This window comes from Schistocerca nitens, chromosome 10 (assembly GCF_023898315.1).
Source record: "Schistocerca nitens isolate TAMUIC-IGC-003100 chromosome 10, iqSchNite1.1, whole genome shotgun sequence".
Lineage (NCBI taxonomy): Eukaryota > Metazoa > Arthropoda > Insecta > Orthoptera > Acrididae > Schistocerca > Schistocerca nitens.
In genome coordinates this window covers 127,938,410-127,963,458 of record NC_064623.1, presented here as the reverse complement: position 1 = coordinate 127,963,458, position 25,049 = coordinate 127,938,410, and the positions used below count along the sequence as shown (strand labels likewise).

General features: G+C 41.9%; 1 protein-coding gene across 5 annotated transcripts in view; it reads left to right on the top strand.

Moving 5' to 3' along the window:
• The first annotated feature begins 934 nt into the window (after positions 1-934).
• The window catches only part of LOC126210049 (uncharacterized), a 128,176-nt gene continuing 104,061 nt past the window's right edge, over positions 935-25,049 (top strand). The window contains exons 1-2 of one of the 5 annotated variants that reach the window (XM_049939159.1): positions 935-1,245; positions 2,672-2,835. In XM_049939159.1, coding sequence (XP_049795116.1) covers positions 2,754-2,835 — 82 coding nt within the window. In that variant the 5' untranslated portion in view covers positions 935-1,245; positions 2,672-2,753. Of the gene's footprint in view, positions 1,261-2,671; positions 2,836-25,049 lie in introns of all 5 variants that reach the window. The other 4 variants (XM_049939158.1, XM_049939162.1, XM_049939160.1 and 1 more) reach the window with 4 other exon arrangements.

The following is a 25,049-nucleotide window of genomic DNA, read 5'->3' as shown; positions in this document are numbered from 1 at the left end:
CATGTGTGTGTGAGATGCACTTGTGTGTGTGTGTGTACGTGTGTGTTTGCCGACTAATTCTGATGAAGGCCTTACTGGCTGAAAGCTGTTATTTGTGACAGTGTTTTTGTTGTGCCTATCTGCAACTCAGCATCTTCGCTATGTGGTGAACAGCAACTTTCCTTTTCACAATATTGTTATATCCCATCCTGGATTTTCCATTGTTTGATATGTTATAATATTTGTCATGAATACTATGAATGAATGTAACCCATAAAGACGTAGTTTAATTGATGTATCAATGAAAAGAATATATTACTGGTTCAGCATGTGCAGTGTATTTTCATTTGCATGCAACTAAATATTTCTCCTAATAGGCATCTATTGTACTCATGTAATAAGCCTATCCTCATAAAGAACATGCATTTTCCAGAATTTTTTCTTATTATTTGGTCATAATTACTTCATACTTTCCAACTAATTTTTGCAGGACAGGTGTTGAAAAATATTGCATCTGGTCTGTCACTCAGTTCTGCTGTTTATTATAATGAAATGATTGAAAATTTAGTTTTCTTGCTAACCTCTCTTACATTTTTTTCCAATTTCTTTCCACTATTTTCCCCCAGAAGCACATTTCTAAGTCAACAATGCTTTTATTTTTATTATTGGTGTTGCTTCTCTTTATTAGTGCAATTTTTAAGTAATAGATCTCACATCTGATACCAAATTTTTCTTGAAATACGTCTAAAATTAAATTGCCTTTATGCATTTAGAAGAAGAGAAGACAGGTGCCACATGTGGTCTCCAGATGGGCTGTATCAGTAGCAAGCAGTGGTCTCTAACTTACGGTGCCAATAAACAGTGCAGCCTCAGTGGACAGCTTGCCAAAGGCAGCTTGGTGGGGGAAGACAGGGAGAGCAGTGGAGGGGGAGAGAATGCGGACAGCACAAGTTATTTACTGAGTAGGAAGCATCCAGTAGTGTTCTGCAACTCGTGTGAGCAACATGTCTGTCGAGTTCAGTGTGCCGTGCTTTTGAAACGTGGTCTGTGTAACACTGCTGCTGAAATACAGTATCAAACTGATGTAGCAAATGTTGACAAATGAAGTGTTTATGGTACCGTTATTTTATACAAAATGTGTTAGGTGAATGTGAAGTGTTGTGGAACATATTCATTAATATAACACTAGACCCACAAAAATGAAATGTTACCAAAAAATAGAAAACATTCTGGATAATGTTTGAAGCATTAGTAATTCAGCTTTCTGTAAGTCATGAGATGGTACGCAGACAGACATCATTGTCATTTGTGCAAAATATTTTTCGTTTTTAAAACAAACAAGCTGCATACGTAACTAGTTTTAGGAAATTTTGCAGATTCTACAGAAAACAGCTACTTGATCAGACACAACTCACTTTTAAAAAACTATAGACATTTTCATTGGTATTCATTCAAAAGCCCCCTACAATTCTAGCTGTTTTTGCCAGTCATGAAAGTTCAAGACAACTCAACTGGTTTAAAAAAACTAATGCTGAGCATTTGTGAGACATTAAATCGTGGTAATATATATTTCAAATAGATTTTCAACAAGATATAGTTATCTGAATATAAGTTTCAGCTTTTTATGCCACCCAGTTCTCAACTCTAATCATTATCCTTTAAAAACTTTCTCATAACTTTTTTAAATCATCAAACAAAAGTTTCCTCACAGTAAAATGATAGCATTTCATTCTTCACTGTTTTGTATTCTGCATTGGTCTATGTAGTAAAAGTGTCTCACTACTTTAGAATTTGTTCTAAATGTGACATGTTATTAGTCCCTAAATGGCAAATCCATTTAGCAGTTTATTACATACATACTTGGAAAAGCTATGCCAAATCGTCTACTTTCACCACTGAAATTAGAAAATACTTTAGACTTTTCAGTACGGTACAATGGAAGCCTGAAAATGATATACATTCTTCTTTCCACCAACAAAACATTACTTCATATTTTGCATTCCTTACAGTATTTTTATCATTTTCTTAGCAGTAAAGATGTCTTTTCACTTTTTATTCATATTAAAATGCTGCACAACCATTTAAAAAATCGCACTCACAATTCTGGAGTTTCGTTATATGGAGCACTTTCGTGATGCATTAATGTGACACATTATAAACCATTTTTCTGTAATCTTATACATTTCGTAGAAACAGGGAGACAAAAATATTCTGTTAGTGTTATGCGCAGAAACAGTAATTTGTAAAGTTAGAACTGTACCAAGTTCCCTGCAATATTCCACATGTTTTGGATTAGATTCTCTTCAGTCCGCCTGTATCCCAAAATGCTGTCCCACTTACGCAATGGAATCAAGCCAAGAATCTAGACACCTGTTTGTGGGCGCGCGCAGTTCTAGTTTCTGTGTTAGTGGCTCATCTCTTTGTGGATACATATTCTTGATATCAATCTGGCTCTCACTTAAAGAAGTGTTATTCTTTAACTGCCATGCCCCAATGTCAAAACAGAGAAACCGACAGCCTCATTTACGAAATATCGTTGTTGTCGTGAAGATATAATGTCTGAAACGAAACTATGGCACTTCAAATTTTCTGTTTCTTACTCAACGCTACCGATACTTCTAGTTCATATTTCTTAACTCATGCGCGAAGGTTTTTATTTAACTGCCCTTTACCACTAAGTTTACCCCGACAGATTGGAAACGCCAGATGAACGACGATGGCCTCAAGAAAATTTTGAAACTGAAGATTGTTGTGATGCGATTACAGCCCGCAGAATGACGCCTCAAGTGGCTTCGTCACTGAAACTCTCAATAGTTGTCGTAGTCCTGTCACTTGCTGTCTCGAAGGCTCAGATTGGTAAGTAACTTCAGAATGCATGAGTTGTGCAGTGTTTGTTTTCTGTGTGTACGGTATTTACGGAAGGCATATCAGGCAGGCTAGTAAACCGCTTAACAGAACACACTTTGCGTCCTATTGCCCTGCTGTTATTTGTAGCATAGTTTCACTAGCTTTTCTAATTTATAGGTAGCTGTTTAGTAAACCAATTAATTTCTCCTGGCTTTTTATTGCAGCTCCCTTCATTCATACCACCTCGCACAAAAGCAATTTAGTATTTTAACGGCGCTTTGACGTGCGCCTCCTTAATATACAGTTAAACGAAAGATAATATGAGCATCATGTTTTGCTGTGAACTCGATAAACAAAGTAAAATTAATCTTTCCATCAATTTTGGGAAGTATCCTTGTATAATTTTTAGTAACTAAATCGCTATATTCGCATAAATATTTTATATGTTTTATGTTTCGTGATAAACCCCGATTCTCCAGCAATTTTCAAGAGCTGTCCCTTCACACAGTTAAACGAAAGACGGTAGAATATTTGTCTATCAACACTACAAGTTTTTCTCGTCACATCACACAAGTAAATGAAAGACGGTACGATATTTGTCTACCAACACTACAAGTTTTTCTCGTCACATCACAAAATGGCGTATTGTTGTATTTTCCTGTCGCCTGGCTATATTTATTTTGGACATTTAGCTGCCGTAAATTTCTAGGTTAAAACGCAGTTTATTAAATAGCCCAGGTACCGCACTAATTTTATCCTAAGAGTATTTTGATAATTGTATATATATATATATATATATATATATATATATATATATATATATATATATATATATATATACGGAAACTGATCGAAATTTAAATTTTTCAACGTTAGTAACTTTCGAAATTACCTCGATCGATACCATCAAAGGATGTGATGACTTTATAACAAGACTAGTAGTAAGACGGTATTGAGCTTTGTTGATCTTTGACAGAGCCATTTTCTCGCAACAGATGTTCTGCGCGTCGACGGCTGCCAGTAGGGTGACGACTGTAAATGTTTTTGCTCGAATGCAGACGTTCTAAACCTTAAACAGCCCGTACCAACAAATGTTTTTTTTTTCCCTGGCGAGATCGCTTTCACCTTTATGTATGGCTTTTCAGTCAATAAAACAACTTTTAAATGCATTATGTTCTTTCAGCCGATTCTATGTAATCACTGCTTTATTGTGGAGCTGTCGACAGCCAGTCTGTCTGCGTCCATATTGAATCCCTTATGCAGGCTTTCCTAGGAGCTAGAATTTTGCGCCGCGTAGTAAGTAACGCTCAACAGTGACAAAAGACTGAAGGCGTTTTCCGACAGTGCAATGCCCCGGCGCTTAATTTCAGACTTTAGAGACCATCTGGTTCTAGACGACTCTAATGTGTTGCACGCTGCGTTCTAGTGAACAGACGATGGAAGATTACCACATTACAGAGAGAAAAGAAGAAATAAGTATCACAGCGTCCGATGCTAAGTAACACGAGAGCCAGCTACTGGGACAGGCTGAGATTTCTGTGTGGAAGGTGAAAGGAACACTTTTTCAGATGTTATACCGCAAACTCGAAATATGGAATAACGTGTCGGCGGAACCCAATAATGGCCTCTGCAGTAACGCCGACAATAAGTATTCAGAAACAACTGAGCGGGAACCACATTCCATGAACTTCGGCAAAGATCGGACTGTGACCCTTTAAGTAATGTGCCATCGTCCTCCGACCAATCGAGGAAGGAAAGCGATTCCTTTCTCAAATATTTAAATGAGAATTTTTATCTATTTGTTTATTCCTATGGCTCACATGCAGTTTAATAATATAGGTATGTAATATTAGTATATGAAAATAACAATATATGAAAACACAAAACTACATACACACATCAAAAAAAGTTTTACATCACCTCGGTTCCGAGAGTTCTGGAACATGCACAGAAAATTGGAATAGAAATCAACTTAAACATCATTTCCGCCCTTTTTGTTGCTCATGAAGACCACACATTGCATGTTGTACCACTATACAGCGAGACATTCAGAGGTGGTGATCCAGGTTGCTGTACACACCAGTACCTCTAATACCCAGTAACACGTCCTCTTGCACTGATGCATGCCTGTATTCGTCCTGGCATACTATCCACAAGTTCATCAAGGCACGCTGGTCCAGATTTATCCCATTCCTCAACGGCGATTCGGCGTAGATCCCTCAGAGACGTTGGTGGGTAACAGACCTTTTCAATCTACCCCAGGCATATTCGATAGGGTTCACGTCTGGAGAACATGCTGGCCACTATAGTCGAGCGAAGTCGTTATCCTGAAGGAAGTCATTCACAAAATGTGCACTATGGGGGCGCGAATTGTCGTCCATGAAGACGAATGCCTCCCAGTATGCTGCCGATATGGTTGCACTATCGGTCAGAGGATGGCGTTCGCGTATCGTACAGCCGTTATGGCGCTTTCCATGACCACCAGCGGCATATGTCTGCCTCACATAATGCCACCCCAAAACAGCAGGGAACCTCCAACTTGCTGCACTCGCTGGACAGTGCGTCTAAAGCGTTCAGCCTAACCGGGTTGCCTCCAAACACTTCTCCGACTATTGTCTGGTTGAAGGCACATACGACTCTCATTGGTGAAGAGGACGTGACGCCAATCCTGAGCAGTCCATTCGGCATGTTGTTGGGTCCATCTGTACCACGCTGCATGTTGTGGATGCAAAGATGGACATACCATGGACGTTGGGAGTGAAGTTGCGTATCATGCAGCCTATTGCACACTATTTGAGTCGTATCGCGACGTCTCGTGGTTGCACGAAAAGCATTATTCAACATGGTGGTGTTGCTGTCAGGGTTCCTCCGAGCCATAGTCCGTAGGTAGTGGTCATTCACTGCAGTAATAGGCTTTTGGCAGCCTGAGCGAGGCATGTCATCGACGGTTCCTATCTCTCTGTATCTCCTCCATGTCCAAACAACATCGCTTTGGTTCACTCCGAGATACCTGGACACTTCCCTTGTTGAGAGCCCTTCCTGGCACAAAGTAACAATGCGGACGCTATCAAACTGCGGTATTGACCGTCTAGGCATGGTTGAACTACAGACAACCCAAGTCATGTACCTCCTTCCTGGTGGTATGACTGGAATTGACTGGCTGTCGGACCTCCTCCGTCTAATAGGCGCCGCTCGTGCGTGGTTGTTTACATCTTTGGGCGGGTTTAGTGACGTCTCTGAACAGTTAAAGGGACTGTGTCTGTGATACAATATCCACAGTCAATGTCTATCTTCAGGAGTTCTGGGAACCGGGGTGATGCAAAACTGTTTTTGATGTGCGTATAAAACTAACTAAATGTGAATATCTAATTTCCTAATCCATGTAAGAGCCATGTCATCAGCTTCCATGAGGTCGCTCCAACTCTCGTGATAGGAAAGCAAGGGGCATTCATCTCTAATGCGCTTGATTCTCTGATTCGGAGCCCCGTAACCAGAGATTCAGTAGTACTCCATTTGTAAACAGAGTCTGCGCATCGCCCATGCCCAGCGTGAGCTTTGCTTCTTTTGACCCACAGTTTCCTGTCGATTTCTGTGCCAGCATTATCACAACTGTACTGTAAGAGACCTTTGGAGAAAAGAGAGCCACTTATATGAATATCAAGAGCTCAGATGGAAAGCCAGTTCTAAGCAAAGAAGGGAAAGCAGAATGGTGGAAGGAGTATATAGAGGGTCTATACAAGGGTTATGTACTTGAGATCAATATTATGGAAATGGAAGAGGATGTAGATGAAGATGAAATGGGAAATACGATACTGCGTGAAGAGTTTGACAGAGCACTGAAAGACCTGAGTCGAAACAAGGCCCAGGGAATAGATAACATTCCATTGGAACTACTGACGGCCTTGGGAGAACCAGTCCTGACAAAACTCTACCATCTGGTGAGCAAGATGTATGAGACAGGCGAAATGCCCTCAGACTTCAAGAAGAGTATAATAATTCCAATCCCAAAGAAAGCAGGTGTTGACAGATGTGAAAATTACCGAACTATCAGTTTAATAAGTCACAGCTGCAAAACACTAACACGAATTCTTTACAGACAAATGGAAAAACTGGTAGAAGCCGACCTCAGGGAAGATCAGTTTGGATTCCGTAGAAATGTTGGAACACATGAGGCAATACTGACCCTGCGACTTATCTTAGAAAATAGATTAAGGAAAGGCAAACCTACGTTTCTAGCATTTGTAGACTTAGAGAAAGCTTTTGACAATGTTGACTGGAATACTCTCTTCCAAATTCTAAAGGTGACAGGGGTAAAATAGAGGGAGCGAAAGGCTATTTACAATTTGTACAGAAACCAGATGGCAGTTATAAGAGTCGAGGGGCATGAAAGGAAGCAGTGTTTGGGAAGGGAGTGAGACAGGGTTGTAGCCTCTCCCCGATGTTATTCAATCTGTATATTGAGCAAGCGGTAAAGGAAACAAAAGAAAAATTCGGAGTAGGTATTAAAATCCATGGAGAAGAAATAAAAACTTTGAGGTTCGCTGATGACATTGTAGTTCTGTCAGACACAGCAAAGGACTTGGAAGAGCAATTGAACGGAATGGACAGTGTCTTGAAAGGAGGAAATAAGATGAACATCAACAAAAGCAAAACGAGGATAATGGAAGGTAGTCGAATTAAGTCGGGTGATGCTGAGGGAATTAGACGAGGAAATGAGACACTTAAAGTAGTCTTAAAGTAGTAAAGGAGTTTTGCTATTTGGGGAGCAAAATAACTGATGATGGTCGTCGAAGTAGAGAGGATGTAAAATGTAGACTGGCAATGGCAAGGAAAGCGTTTCTGAAGAAGAGAAATTAGTTAACATCGAGTATTGATTTAAGTGTCAGGAAGTCCGTTTCTGAAAGTATTTGTATGGAGTGTAGCCATGTATGGAAGTGAAACATGGACGATAAATAGTTTGGACAAGAAGAGAATAGAAGCTTTTGAAATGTGGTGCTACAGAAGAATGCTGAAGATTAGATGGGTAGACCACATAACTAATGAGGAGGTATTGAATAGAATTGGGGAGAAGAGGAGTTTGTGGCACAACTTGACAAGCAGAAGGGACCAGTTGGTAGGGCATGTTCTGAGGCATCAAGGGATCACAAATTTAGTATTCGGAGGGCAGCGTGGGGGGTAAAAATCGTAGAGGGAAACCAAGAGATGAATACACTAAACAGATACAGAAGGATGTAGTTGCAGTAGGTACTGGGAGATGAAGAAGCTTACACAGGATAGAGTAGCATGGAGAGCTGCATCAAACCAGTCTCAGGACTGAAGACCACAACAACAAACAACTGTCGGAACCACTGACGCTCTTCAAGATTTTCAGTACGTTGACAGTTCTGCTCCTACAGGTCTCTCATCCCGGTACTACTTGCATCTGGCTGTTCTGCTTTCCTAATGGTGGATTTCTTGAGCGGATTCTATTTCGTCGTAAACTTGGTATGTCTTGCTGTATGGGTAATTCCATGTTATACTGTAGCTTGTGGTATTCCCTAAGCAAGGTCTCGCTTCTACGGATTGCGGGCAGATAGATATTGCTCAGCAGAGGAAGCCAATAAATCGCTTTTGGTCGGATTGTCCCAGTTGTTAACCGCATAGTGTGGTTCAACTCGACGCAGTCCAGTTGGTGTGGCAGCTGTTTAGCCACACCAGGGCACAATAATCGGCTGCTGAGAAGACCAGCGCAATGGATGATGTGCGCAAGTTACCTGTTGACGCTCCCCATGTCATTCCACGAAATTCTTGAATAACATTGTTACGAGTTTTTATCTTGGCAGTAGTATTTTCAAGATGTTTTCTATAAGAAAGGGTGCAGTCAAGGGCGACACCAAGGTATCTGGGGTATTTGTTATGCCAAAGAGAATAAAGAAGACAGGTTCCTCTTCAAAAACTGTCTGAAAGAGTTATCGAAACCACCGTCACAAAAGGATGAAATGGACGCATTCTTCAAAGCCATGGCAATGACGTGAAAAAAATTTTAGTCAGATCCCACAATGCAGCCCAGACAGGATTTTTCCAGGTCATCACAGGGATGGTTATGTTAAATGTCAGTGCAGTTCTAGTTCACTAACAGTGAATTATAATGAGTCATTCGTCCTCGCAGCATTTGTCATCACCATTCCCCAAGTCTGTCACTGAGACGTCTACAACATCTCTTAGAGAAGTTACTCAGACAGGTGACATTGTCACGCAAGACTCGGGTTTTCACTAAATGGCCGTACTGGTGAGCAGTAGCTACTAATACAACAAATAATACAGAACAAGACAGTGTTTCCTATAATATCCCACACTTTATTTGCTAACTCAGTGTAATCTATGAAAATTGTTTTGTGGTTTATGTAGCTGAGGTTTTTGTCGTGTATTACAGTTTTGTAAAACTTTTACTTTTCATTGAATTTCTTGCGAATATTTAAAAAATATTAATAACAACTTTAGGAAAACTGCTTTCACACAATGTACATTCTTCCCAGACAGCACACGTGGATTGAATAGTTGATGTGCTTGCAATTTCATTTTCTGGGAAAATGGGAATGTGCTACGTATTGCTGCCCAAGCAAGACGCCCTGTCCTGTTCACGCGGTGCAAAATTACTGCTCCTAGGAAAACCAGACATTTCTGGCGTTGCGGGTGTACTCACTCGTGTGAATCGAGGCTGTTCACAGTGGCACTGGCAACGGTCGTTAGACACCTTCGTGACACCTCAGTCACAGAGCGTCCGATCACCTTTGTCAATTTGTGGCGGCATCAAAAATGTTAACCGGGTTCATAAACGTATCTAATGTGGTTTTCTATAGGGGCGTCGTGAGCTACCGTTCACACAGGACGCCACAAATTTTACGTAGTTGCACAGCTTTCAATATGACGTCAATTTAAATCATATGAGCGGATATGAATGTTATAGTGCAGGTTATGGCCTTTCAGACCTGTATCAAGAAAGACGAAATCCAAGCGTTGGATCCGAAAACAGATTTTGCACAGGGATAAATCATGGACAACAAATACCTTTATAATAGGAACTACATTCGGACACGGAAATGGTCTCCAGTGGCAAACTAACCGACGACTGGCATGCAAATATCATCTGTAAACACGCCACTCTTCCAAAATTTTAGAATTTTGTTATATTAGTTGATATTGACATTTAAAATAACAAATTTTTGGTTCAACAGCTCCCATATCACACTGTGGAGCTATTTCCTACATATAATCCACAATTGATAGAATGTTTGGTCTCTCAAATCAAGAAGTTTATATGACTCGCTATTTTGGTTTTATATATTAAGTTTATATACACACATCAAAAAAAGTTTTGCATCGTCTCGGTTCCGAGAGTTCCAGAACCTGTACGGAAAATTGTAATGGAGATGAACATAAACATAGTTTTCAGCCTTTTTATTGTTCACGAAAACCACACATTGCAAGTTGTACCACCATATAGCAAGACATTCAGAGGTGGTGGTCCAGATTTCTGTACAGGCGGATACTTCTAATACCCAGTAGCACGTCCTCTTGCATTGATGCATGCCTGTATTCATCGTGGCATACTATCCACAAGTTCATCAAGGACTATTGGTCCAGTTTGTCCCACTCCTCAATGGCCACTCTAGTCGAGCGATGTCGTTATTCTCAAGGAAGTTATTCACAAGATGTGCATGATGGGGGCGCGAATTGTCCATGAAGACTGCCTCGCCAATATGCTGCCGATACGGTTGCACTATCGGTCAGAGGATGGCATTCACATATCGTACAGCTGTTACGGTGCCTTCCATGACCACCAGCGGCGTACGTCTGCCCCACATAATGCCACCGCAAAACAGCAGGGAACCTCCACCTTGCTGCACTCACTGTACAGTGTGTCTAAGGCGTTCAGCGTGACCGGGTTGCCTCCAAACAAGTCTTCGGCGATTGTCTGGCTGAAGGCATTAGCGACACTCGTCGGTGAAGAGAACGTGATGCCAATCCTGAGCGTTCCTTTCGGCATGTTGTTGACCCCATCCGTACCACGCCGCATGTTGTCGTGGTTGCAAAGATGGCCCTCGCCATGGACGTCGGGATTGAAGTTGCGCGTCATGCAGCCTATTGCGCACAGTTTGAGCCGTAAGACGACATTCTTCGGCTGCACGAAAAGCATTATTCAATACGGTGGCGTTGCTGTCAGGGTTCCTCCGAGCCATAATCCATAGGTAGCGGTCATCCACTGCAGTAGTAGACCTTGGACAGCCTGAGCGAGCCATGTCACCGACAGTTCCTGCCTCTCTATATCTCCTCCATGTCCGAAAAACATGGTTTTGGTTCACTCCGAGACACCTGGACACTTCCCTTGTTGAGAGCCCTTCCTGGCACAAACTGACAATGCGGGCGTGATCGAACCGCCGTATTGACCGTCTAGGCACGGCTGAACTACAGACAACACGAGCTGTGTACCTCCTTCCCGGTGGAATGACTGGAACTGGTCGGCTGTCCGAGGTCCGAGGCACAAGACTGAGGGATGTACCCTCTGCTGTTTTCGAAGTACTAGCGTAACAGAGACGCTTCTTCTTCTTGCTTGAATCTTACTGGAATGTGATGTCATGACGTTTGGATTTCTTGCTTGACTTTTCGTGCATTGCATTTTTTTTATATATAGATAAAAGAAAGATTAAAGGATAGTCAGAGGGACAGTAAGAGATGTTGAAAACGAACGGCCTAAATGGCTGGCCGGTAGCTCGGATGACTCACGCCGAGTTGTGATGATGATCTCTCGCTGCTAAGATTGTAGTGGGAGTTTAACAGGTAGGAAGCTACCTGGCCCGTCACTCCTGTTTCTGCTAGTCCTGCGAGTAATTGCCATTCGTCTGGCGTAAAAATGGGGTAGTTGTCAATAAGGGCTAACTCCTCCTTGGACATGAAATTTAGCCACTTGCGCTGATACTTGCTAAAGCGGTGGGGGCGGTGGGGGAGGGGAGGCGGACTAGCACCTGGTATGAGGAGGGGGTACGGTTGGTCAAATGGGTATGGCCCGTCCTGAAGCGACGCCGCTATGTTCTTAAGGAATGGCTGCAGCTCGTGCGGATCTGGTATTTTCGGTAGCTGTGACGTCTTGGCGGTAGACTTCTCGACATGGGAGGACTCGGTCGCTGCCACTGCAGCCTTACTTGCAGCTGCCTTGGTGGCGTGTGACGACTGTGGCGTCACGTCGTCGGTGTCCATAGGCGCCACCTCCTGCATTGCTGCAGGGGGTGGAGCAGCGTATGTTTGCGTGGCTGCATCGACCACCACCGGTCGACTCACGGTGGGGGCGCCGGCGGGGGCTGGCGGCTTCTTCTTCTTGATGGCCCGCAGCTCATCGCGCAGCTGCTGGAGCTCGCGATGCACAGCTGCGAGCTCCTCCCTCAGAGCGGCCTTTTCGGCCGCGAAGGCGGCTTGGAAGCCGGCCATAGCTTCGTTGGTGGCGGCCTCAAGGCGGCGCGGCTCGCACCCCTCGCCGGAGCGGGGGGGCGGGCCGGCCGACGAGGCGCTTGACATCGCCGCAGGGCGTGGTGCGGCGGGTAGTCGGCGTGACTCGCGGAGGTAGCCGCAGCTACGCGAGTTGGCGGCGTGCGGTCCGCCGCAGTTCGCGCAGCAGCAGGCTACCCCACGAGGCTTCGTGCAGCTGCGGGTGTCGTGAGCCGCCGCGCACTTCAAGCACACGACGGCGTTCTTACACCCGCGCGCGGTGTGCCCCAGCTGCTGACAGTTGTAGCACTGGAGCATCGTCCTCTTCCGCTGCGTTCTCTTACGCCTTGGCTGCCGTTGGCGGCCGCCGGTGAACCCCATCGCGTGGATGAGGGCTCCCAGTGCGGCGGCAATCTCCTTCCCAGCCATGGCGTTGCGCGGTGACGATGTGAGTCGCAGCGAGTCGAGCAGCGGAAAAGGACTGGTCGGCTGTCGGACCCCCTCCGCCTAATATGCGCTGCTCATGCGTGGTTGTTTACATCTTGGGTGGGTTTAGTGACATCTCTGAACAGTGAAAGGGACTGTGTCTGTGATACAATATCCACAGTCAACGTCTATCTTTAGGAGTTGTAGGAACCGGGGTGATGCAAATCTTTTTTTTGATGTGTGTACTTATTTATCCAAAACTCTTTTTAAGATTGTGGTATGCGTCACTGGTTTGCAAATATTGCACACACACACACACACACACACACACACACACACACACACACTGCTGCTGTAGAAAGTCAAACACAGGCTGCTGTTTATGTAGTACCACCTTTTGCAGAAATAAAATAAAAACACACTGAAATCGAATGGAGTGGTGCTGCAATTACTCTACGATAAGTGCGACATAATGCTAATGTTTAGAAATATTGCCACCAGGTAAGTAGTGGTGGTATGAAAGTGGTGCAACGAAGTATAACCAAGCTGAACTTTTTGAGGCGTGACAAAAGTTGCTTCGGTTAAGTTGCGCCATTAAAAACTGGTATTTCACACATGCAATTACAGTATGTCATTAGCTGTGGCAACACTTCTGTTGCGTGTGTGAACCTGGCCTAAGATTAGGATAGAATCTACTCCATAAAGGATGTTATTGGAATAACAGACAATAACCATTCAGTATACATGCAGCATCCACCCGTAGGATTTAGTGCCTCATATCTGTTCGGATGCCGATCCCTTCGTATGTGACGTAAAGCGGCGGATTTTCGTGATTTATCCGCGGACCTAGGACTGCGGTGTATACTCGACAAACAAAATGCCACAGACGACGGATTTCGAGAGTTGCGATTACGTCTCGCCGATTGTACGATGTACAGTACAGCGTTCTTAAGCTATTGTTTAACCTTAACACATTTTCGAATTCTGAAACTCTTTTGTATTGTAAAGAAGTTGTTGTGGACAGTAGTAGGAAGAAAACTGTGCCGTCGTCGGCGATTTGTACGCTATGTAATCAAATATTCCTCGAAAGAAAATGAGTCAAAAAGTGGATTGCTAAAGGCAACATTACGGATATGCGGATTCGATTCAAAATCGAGGACATTCCCTAGAGAATCGTGAAGGTTCGATATGCTCTTGATCCTTTGCGATGTCCAGTAATAACTGTAAAATAATGCACATAAAACAGTTATGGGCCAATAAGGGCAGACAAAGGAAAACGAGACAGATGCAAGTAAACTGTTTACTATTTCAAAAGTAATCGCCATAACTGTTAATACATTTATCCCACTATGTGAGAAGACAGTCAATGGCTTCATGGAAAAATGTTCGCTGTTGCCTACGGAACCACTATTGTAACACATATCCCATAAAATCCCGATGCGATTTTCATATTTTTGTATCCCTGAAGAAAGACAGTCTTGGCTGTCGATTTGCTTCGGATGAAGAGGTACATGCCTGAATAAATTCATGGTTCCGCAGAACCCGCAAACATTTTTCCATGAACGCCTGTGCGGTCTTGTCTCACAGTGGGATAAATTTATTAGGCGATTACTTTTAAAATAATAAACAACTTACTTATTTTTTTCCATCTGTCTCGTTTAAATTTGGCTGCCCCTTATACAATAATGAACATAGCACAAGCAAATTTTTATTTGCACTCACTATAATGTTACAAATCACACCCCCATCCTCCCCCTTTCTACATCTACGTGATTACTCTGCTGATTACAATAAAGTGCCTGGCAGAGGGTTCAATGAAACACCAAGCTGTCTCTCAACCGTTCCACTCTAGAACGGCGCGCGAAAAAAACGAGCACTTAAATTTTTCTGTGCGAGCCCTGATTTCTCTTATTTTATCGTGATGTTCATTTCTCCCTATGTAGGTGCGTGCCAACAGAATGTTTTCGCAATCGGAGGAGAAAACTGGTGATTGAAATTTCATGAGAATATCCAGTCGCAACGAAAAACGCTTTTGTTCTAATGACTGCCACTCCAATTCACGTATCATGTCTGTAGCACTATCCCCCCTATTTCGCTATAATACAAAACGAGCTGCCCTTCTTTGTATTTTTTCGATGTAATCCGTCAGTCCCACCTGATCCAGATCCCACATCGCACAGCAATACTCCAGAACAAGGCGGACAAGCTTGGTGTAAGCAGTCTCCTTAGTAGACCTGTTGCACCTTCTAAGTGTTCTGCCAATGGATCGCAGTCTTTGATTTGCTCTACCCACAACTTTATGTATGTGATCGATCCAATTTAGGTTATTTGTAATTGCAATCACTAAATATTCAGTTGAATTTACAGCCTTCGGATTTGTGTGAATTATCGCGTAATCGAAATTTAGCGGAATTCTTTTAGTACGGTACTCATGTGAATAACTTCACACTTTACTTTATTCACAGTCAAATGCCACTTTTCGCACCATACAGATATCTTATCTAAACCATTTTGCAATTCGTATTGGTCATCTGATTACTTTACAAGACGGTAAATGACAGGATTATCTGCAAACAATCTAAGATGGCTACTCAGGTTGTCTCCTTTGTCGTTAATATAGATCAGGAACAATAGAGAGCCTACAACAGTTCCTTGGGGAACGCCGGATATTACGTCTGTTTTACTCGAAGACTTTCCGTCTGTTATCCCTTTTACGCTCCTTTCAAGAGACCTACACCTTTCTGACTCTTTTCTCAAATTATTTAAGGTATTTAAAATTTGTCTTTGCAACTACAAGAAAACGCTTATTTTTGTCGCCAGACGGGCTTCGTTAGTGGTCTGTAATGACACGTGTCTACAATTTGGCTACCTTTCTACGTCCAATAACAGTTCGTTGTAAAAGGTGCTGATTTTATTTGCGATATTTTACGAGGGCATTCAATAATAAAAGAGACAAACCGGTCTGGAGAAAAAAGCGTTTATTTTTACAAAACAATACTTCTTCTACTTTTCAACATAACCCCCTTGAACATTTGTGCACTTGTTCCAACGGGCTACAAGCTGTTTTATTCCGGTTGCAGAGAACTCTTTATCTTGATGTTTGAACCAATTTCCCACAAACTTTTCATGTCCTCATTGTCCTGGAACATCTTCCGACTTAATGCCTGCTTCAGTGCACCTAACAAATGGAAATCACTAGGTGCTAAATCAGGATTGTAAGGGGGATGAGGCAGTACTTCCCAGTCCATTTTGTCGATGGTTTCACGGGTTCCCAGTCCATTTCGTCGATGGTTTCACGAGTTAGTTGAGCAATACGAGGACGTGCGTTGTCATGCTGGATAATCATACCTCTCCTCTGAGATCCATGACGTCTCTCTCTCTCATGGCTGGCTTCACCTTATTTAAAAGCAAATCCGAGTAGCATTGGCTGTTCATTGTACGCTGCTCTTCGAGATAATCACAAAAACTGGACCGTCAGCACCCCAAAACACTGTCAACATGACATTTCCTGCTGATGCTCGGGTTTTGAATTTTTTCTTGAATTGGTGTGCTTCCACTCCATGCTTTGTCTTTTTGATTCTGGCTCATAATAGTTAACTCAAGTTTCATCACAAGTTAAAATTTTGTTCACGAAGTGCTCACCTTTTCTTTAGCTTTGTGCATATCCTCGACCTTGTTTCCTTGTGTCGTCGTGTCAATTCCTTAGGGACCCATCTTGCAGATGTTTAGCGGTACCTCAGCTTGTTACAGATAATGATATAAACTGCACTAGTACTAACTTGAACGTTATCAACTATCATTTCCACAGTCACACGGCGGTCTGCAGGAATAATGTCATCAATTCGACTTTCAAGTGAGGGAGTTGAAATTGCAACTGGTCAGTCAGAACGGTGTTCATGTCCATTACAATTATCCGGGCTGTTATGCCGTGGTCGGTTGATGAATTCTGAGGTGATTCCCAACGTTTCGTCTCCGACTGCGGGAGACATCTTCAAGGGGGTCCGTAGCTTGATGGTGTGTGTTGGACCATCAAGCTACGGACCCCCTTGAAGATGTCTCCCGCAGTCGGAGACGAAACGTTGGGAATCACCTCAGAATTCATCAACCGACCACGGCATAACAGCCCGGATAATTATAATGGACATGATATTTCCGGCCGTGAAAGTTTACATTTTAGTATCAGAACGGTGTTCGTCAGTCACTGAGTCGCGATCATTTATTTATTTATTTATTTATTTTTATTTATTTAGCGCCCGTATTAGCACATTCATGATGTTGGACTTGTGAAAGTACAGAACAGTATAAAATATTACTTCGTTACATCATGTATAAAATCTTATCATTGGTATCAACACATCTTTATAACAGAAACATTATTCTGCTTACGCACATGCAGACAGAATAAAAGCTTGCGAAACCCCTTGCTCGATTTTTCTAAAACTATTAAATACCAGTACTTTAAAAAAATGGTTCAAATGGCTCTGAGCACTATGGGACTTAACATCTATGGTCATCAGTCCCCTAGAACTTAGAACTACTTAAACCTAACTAACCTAAGGACATCACACAACACCCAGTCATCACGAGGCAGAGAAAATCCCTGACCCCGCCGCGAATCGAACCCGGGCGTGGGAAGCGAGAACGCTACCGCACGACACAGCACTTTAGTTAAGTAGTCATAGTAACATACAGCACAAAAGCTTGGTGCATAATTACATACATACAATGATAAAAGAAGTTTGGTTTTATCTAGGAATGGTTGATAATTACGAATTTTTGTTTAGAGAGTTATGAAGCAGACCTACAGATTTGAGCAAAATTCCAGGTATTTGTTAATGCTGTAGAAGCTGTTGTTTATTAGTAGATCTTTTAGTTTTTTTTGAATGTATTACTGTTTGGTATTTTTTGATGCTATCTGGCAATGCATTGTACAGAATTTTTTATTTGTAGACAGCACTGTCCTGATTATATTGATTTTTGTGCACATCCCTATGATAGTCATCCCTGTTCCTTGTTTGATAATGGCGGAGCTCACGATTCAAAGCTGAAACTTGGTGGTTTTAAATGAAGCATGTGCTTTTAAATATAAATATACACTGCTGGCCACCGTAAATGCAACACCAAGAAAGACAAGAGGTAGCACAACAAAATTTATTTTGTAGATAACATGTTGACCAAGTATCAAATGATTACGTTTACAGACGTCTGTGACATGTGGTTCCTGCCAGAATCAGTAGCCAGAGTAGCCGCCATTGTTGGAGATCACCGCTGCCGCACGTCTCGGCATTGAGTCAAAGAGACGTTGGATGTGTTCCTGGGGTACAGCAGCCCAAGCAGCTTCCACACGTTGCCAAAGATCATCTGGTGTGGCAGCTGGGGATGTAATCTGGGTCACTCGTTGAGCAACCATGGACCACATGTTTTCTATCGGCGAAAGATCCGGAGAGCGAGCCGGCCAGGGAAGCGATTCAATCTGGTTATTGACGAAGAACCTTTGGACAATGCGTGCCACGTGTGGTCGCGCATTATCCTGTTGAAATATGGCTGTGGCCGAGCCCTGAAGGTAAGGAAGGACAACTGGCTTCAGCTCCTCGGATATGTAGTGCCGGCTATTTAAAGTACCGGCAATATGTACTAGAGGCGTGCGAGAGTAATATCCAATACCGCCCCATACCATAATACCCGGTGCAAGACCAGTGTGGCGGTGCATAATGCAGCTGTCCAGCATCCTCTCTCCATAGTGTCTCCACACTCGAATCCGACCATCGTGGTGCTGCAGACAGAAGCGTGCATCGTCAGTAAAGACAACGTCATTCCATTCTGCCGTCCACATCCGTCTGTCATCACACCATTGGCGACGGAGACGTCTGTGGTTCTGCGTCAATGGTAGACGAAGCAATGGACGTCTTGCGGACAGACCACTCTGCTGTAAACGGCGTCGAATGGTACGCGCAGACACTGGATGATGCGTTACAGACGCAATGTGCTGTGCTATGGTTCGGGATGTCACTGAGCGATCCGTCACTGCCATGCGCACAATTTGCCTATCAGCACGTGCAGTGTGCACCGAGGTGAATGCGATCGACCACGTCGGTCCGTCGTACCCTCCTGCATCCAACGGTCACATATCCGCATTACAGTTGTTTGGTTTCGTCCAACACGACTAGCGATTTCTCTGTATGATAATCCACAATCTCGGTAAGCCACTATCCTTCCTCTGTCGAACTCGGATACTTGATCAAAAGATGTTCGCTGTTGTCTACGAGGCATAACTGATCGTCTTGTGAAACAACCACAAGGTAAACACACATGCCGAACGTACACTCGTCGAGATCGCCAAGCCTTAAATGGCGCTATGAGGTGGCACCACAGGCGCGCGTGATGTGCGTCTGCGCTGAAATTCTAATCAGTTGCATATCTCATCGCTGCAAACTCATGGTGTAAATTTCACTCGATTCGGATGCTTCCTTCAGGGTGTTGCATTTACGGTGGCCAGCAGTGTAGATTGTAAAGTCATGATCTTCAAAAGAGGTGTTTCCTCAGAACACAAGTCCATACTTCAGTAGACTATACATGTATGCATAATAAGTACTTGACACTTTCGGTATTGCAACAATATTTAAGTACTCTTAATATGTAACAGTACTTGCTTAATTTTTTGTTAAGCATTTCTAAATGTTTTTCCCATCTTAGATGCTCATCCACCCATAATCCTAAAAATTTTATGATCCTTTTGCTGAATTTGGCTATTCGAGAATGTGAATTTTACATTGGTCCTTTTTTTTTTTTTTTTTTTTTTTGTTTAACTGCTCTACCCACTTGTAAAAATTTGCACGATTCATACAACCTTCACCACAAGTTTTAGACATTCTCATCTTCAGCAAGTAAAAAACGAATAACAGAACGTTGTTCAACTAATGTGGATGTTTCAAACGGTCTCGCCATCTTGAAATGTATTTTTGAGGTTATAAACAAAACAATGTTGATACATAAGTTGACAGGGCTCATCCCAGTGATGCCAACGTAAAGCCATAAAAGTACCAGACTTGCCCTACTGACAGTTTTTTTCCTCAGCCCAATTTGTCTCTTTAATTATTGATTGACCCCTGTATATATGATTTCCGCTCACATCAGGAAACGCTGCCTGCTTGTAAATTTTTGAAGTTTCCCTCGTTTGGCATCGTTGTTTCTTACGCCATAGCTGCAAAGACGGATTTAAAATACTTTCAAAAATTATAAAACTACGGAAATTAAGGCCACACAAAGAATTTCTTCTCTGAAACTTTATTTCAAATTTTCTAGCTTAGATTTACAACTCTTTGGTCCACAGTTACAAACAAGGAATATCATAACAGAATTGTACAAGATTCTCGATGTGGTCATTGGTCCACCAGTTCACTATACTTGTAGTAACTAAAGACCACAGGAAAACTCACGGACTTTCTGGACGCGCCCTGTCACAGAAATCCAACATGTATGCCAAGTCTGCGTGGTGGTCTCGAGAACTGCAGATACCCTCCAGTAACGCATAGGCAGGGGCTACGGATTATGCAGAAAGTCGAAAATATCCTTTAAAAACCGCTTGTGTGTGCCCAGCTATTGGAAACCAAGATACAAACACTCTGCACAACTTCATATAAATTCAGCGTAACAGACACATTTCAATCAGCCTTCAGTGACTGTCATTCAGCATACATATGAAAGATAAACATAAATCCTGCAATGTGATACTCTGAACACCTAAAGCACAGAAATGTGGGAACAGATACATCACATTTCCAATCTACTTCATCTAACAGAATTACCATCTTACTGACACGAAAATTCCAATAAGCAGTAATATTAATTGATAGACAGCTAATTCCCACTAATCACAAGCCATAAAGCAGATTGTCCAACCCGGGGCCCCGCATGCGGCCATAAGTAGCTATCAATGTGGTCAGTAAGTGACCATGTATCACACGATCGGTTTTCTCTCTCAACACTTTCAATTATTTATTGCACAAGAACCAAACATTGTACTGGTATCATACATATGTCATTTTGAAGAGAAACCCTGAAAGTTTTTTTTCTTTTTTTTCATGTATACCGCCAAAGCGTAGTTCGGTAATTTGCCGATAGTCAGTGCTAGTCGCAAACATGGCGAGTTCAGGTGCGGAGCGAGCTGGAGTTCGACAAAAAAGTGTGTACTACAGCTGTTCAACAGATGTTTGGAACCAAATACGTTAAGAAGCCATCAACAAGGAAGGCCATTTACCACTGGCACAACAAATTCGTTACGACGGGTTGCTTGTGCCGGGCAAAGAGTTGCGGACGTACCAGTGTGAGTGAAGTGAATGTAGAGTGCGTGCGAGAGGCATTCATAAGGAGTCCAAAGAAATCGGTGAGTCGTGCATCCCATGTACTCGAAATGGCTCCAGTGACAGTGTGGAAAGTCCTGTGACAGAAGCTGTCTATGAAACCACTCAAATTACAGCTCGTGCAGAAGCTCAATGACGACGACAAAGACAAGCGTTTTGAGTTTTGTTCGCAGTTGCAACAATTGAATAAGGATGGGGATGGCATTGTTGATCGCTTAATTTTTAGCGATGAAGCCACTTTTCACACTAATGGGAAAGTGAACAGGCATAATTGTCGAATCTGAGGTACAAAGCATCCCCACGAATGCACTGAATTTAAGCGTGATTCCCCAAAGGTAGATGTTTCTCGTGCCTTGTCGCGTCGAAAAGTGTACGGGCCATTCTTCTTCGCCGAGAGCTCTGTCAATTGATATTCCTACTTGGACATGTTGCAGCAATGGCTGATGCCTCAAATGCAGTCTGACTCTCCGTTCATCTTTCAGCAAGATAGGGCTCCATCCCATTTTCATCGTGAAGTTCGTGGGTACCTGAACACGGAGCTGCCGCATCGATGGATTGGCCGTGCTACAGAAGGGAACAGCTGTTTCATGTAATGGCCTCCACGATAACTAGATCTCGCTCCGTGTGACTTTTTTCTGTGGGGCCACATTAAAGAACTGGTGTATGTACCGCACCTACCACGTGATGTAGCAGAGCTCGGAGAGGGAATACGGGAAGCGACTGCCACAGTCGAAATGCCGTGCTGGGACAGGTATGGCAAGAATTCGATTACTGTATTGACGTCTGCCGGGTCGCTCATGGTTTGCATATCGAACGTAAAAAAAAAAAAAAAAAAAAAAAAAAAATTCAGAGTTTCTCTTCCAAATGCAATATGTATGACATCTCTCCAATGTTTAGTTCTTGTGCAATAAATAATTGAAAGTGTTTCCGGATTTTATGTATACCCTGTGTATTATGTGGGCCCGAAAAATACTCGCCTTCTTCCAATGTGGCCCAGGTAAACTAAAAGGTTGTATACCCCTGCCATAAAGCTTTCACTACAGTAACTTCAAGTGTCAATAATGTTTTTGAGGTCATAATTAGACCTTAAAGTTCCGATACAGATTTTGTCCGTGTTGCAGATGACATGTTACATTAAGTATAGCCATTAGGCTAAAATGGCTAGACAGCCGCAGAAAAGGAATAATGTAATATAAGGTAATGTTCAATTAATTATAATCAATTTTTTAAGCTTTTCTAAACATTTAGTATCCAATAAAGTACCGTTTTCAGATCATAGACTGTGAAACATATCCCTGTAATTACCTTTCTCTTCCTCATGATGCCACAAACTCCGTCTTTCTCATGTTAAACTCAAAAATTTCTCACTATCGATGTTTTGCACGTGCGTCGGCCGTTTCTACAGAAGAAAACAAACTGAATTGAGTTTCACCGGTAGTCGTCCAAAATCTGTAGGTTCGGGCGACTGAGATCGGTTGCATTGAGACGGCACACGTATTGGCGTACTGATTTGAAAAGATCGCCCGTCTTAAGGTCGATATCGGTCTTCGTTGTATACTGCTTCTCCTGTTTCTGGATATAATTTGTTTATTTATTGTTTGAAAAATAATCTTTAAACTTGACTAAAATAAATATTACTGTTATCTCTTCCACATGAGATTGATTCTGGAAATGATAACATTTTTTTTCCTTTATAGAAAGGAGAGCAGTGCAAAGCTTCTCAAATTTTCCAAACAAGATTCCATGTATCTACGAAAGTTCAGCCTAAAGCCTACCCGTGTTATTTTTAATCAGTCAACTGTAAAAAACTGATTTGAAAGACAGTATTCTCGTCCGCAGCAGTGCTGGAAGAGAAAATATTTCAATTGCTTCACTCTAGTTGCGTGTCTTTCGTGCAGTTGAAATAATTTGAACCTTCTGTTGCTGCAAACGGAACTGAAAAGAGCTGAATTAATTGACATGAAAAGTTACCAATATACATTAAATAATTTCAATACATATTTTTAATATGTATATATACTTTTTGTTCTATAGCAGTCTTTAATAATTATATACATGGGTAGCATTCACCTCGCGCGCTACATGAGGAGAACCCTACGGCATAGCGACGTAACGCTTCGTCGTCGTGACGTAAATAAAATAAATAGACTACATGAGTACTTACATGGAACTGTGCAGTTGTACCATAGAGAGTGCACCGACAACGTGAAAGCTAAATGTAAATAGACGTGTATAAACGAAGTGACAGCAGTTGTGTGGTATGCTCATCCCAGTTTAATTACTTATTAGGCCGTAATCCCAACAATTTTGGATGTTATTGTGTGTTTCTTGAATGTATGAACGAAGGAACCATAACAATAACGAAAGTAAAAAATAGCGTCTAGTCATTTTTTAAAAAATCCGATAAATTGTGCATAAATAATGTGGATAGAAACGTGGAATTGAGGGAAATTAAAGTGTTTCGTATTTTTATACAAGCCAATGGACTGAACATAATTCTTGTAGGCAGAAACGTTGAACTGAGAAATTAATGTGGTTCCAAAATAATTCTGAATGTTGCTGGAATTGTAACTTTGCCTTCATGTTGTACAACTCAGACACCTTTGCTCTTCAGAAATAAGTTATTGCTGATGATTATAATGCGCTGACCTCTTTATAACACACGTCATTATTTTTCTTTATACGTTGTATACTGTGAAGAAACAGTGACATGCAAGTCACATTTATCAGCATTTTAAGCAACTGAAACCAGTGAGTGAGTGCTGTTGCCATTTTCAGATACTTTTTGTATGACTCTTAGGCAATATGGAAATGGCGATACTAATCATGCCAAACACCCCCAGAATTGATACCATGTCTATTGAGAGAATAAACGAATGCATTATTCCACCATCGCATATGACACATGACTTAGTGCTGCTAAAAACTGAGGGCTGTTGAATTTATTTTGTCAAGTAGCTCATCCATTGTGACAGTGCCGAACATCATTTGGGAACTACTAGGAAACTTATTTATTTCATAGTTGATACTGCTTAAATATTAAAATGTGAGTAACAATTATAGACGAAATATCATTGTTTTTTCATAGTATACAACGTATGAAGAAAAATTATGTCGTGTGTTATAAACAGGTCAGTACATTGTAATCATCAGCAATAACTTATTTCTGAAGAGCAAAATTTTCTGAGGTGATCTACAACATGAAGGCAAAATTAAAATGGCAGCAATATTCGAAATTATCTTTGGAACCACATTAATTTCTCGGTTTAACGTTTCTGCCCAGAAGAATTATGTACAATCCATTGGCTTTTATAAAAATATGAAACACTTTAATTTCTCCCTATTTCACGTTCCTGTCAACATTATTTATGCACAATTAATCGGATATTTAAAAAAAGGATTACTCGATTTTTTTTTTACTTTCGTTATGGTTATGGTGCCTTCGTTCAGATATTCGTTATGTTCATGAAACACACAATAACATCCCACATTCTTGGGATTAGAGCTTAATAATTAATTATTTCACGTTTCTGTCGACACAATCATGTACGATTCATGGGATTTTTTTAAAAAAGACCATAAGCTTTTTCTGCCTTTCGTTATGTTTGTGAAATACCCAATAACATCCCAAATAGATTACAGCTTAATAAGTAATTGTTTCACGTTTCTGTCCACAATTTATGGGCGATTCATCGGATTTTAAAAAAAAATTACTACAAGCGTTTCTTTTTTTTTACTTTTGTTATGGTTCCTTCGTTCAGACATTCAACACACAATAACATCCAAAATTGTGGGCATTCGAGCTTAATAACTAATTCAACTGGGATGAACATAGCACACAACTGGTGTTACTTCGATTGTACTAATGTATTTACATTTAGCTTTCACGTTATCGTGCAACATCTGTGGTACAATGGCAAAGATCGATCGTTATACGTACTAATGAGTCGATTTAGTTTTACTTACGTCACGATGACG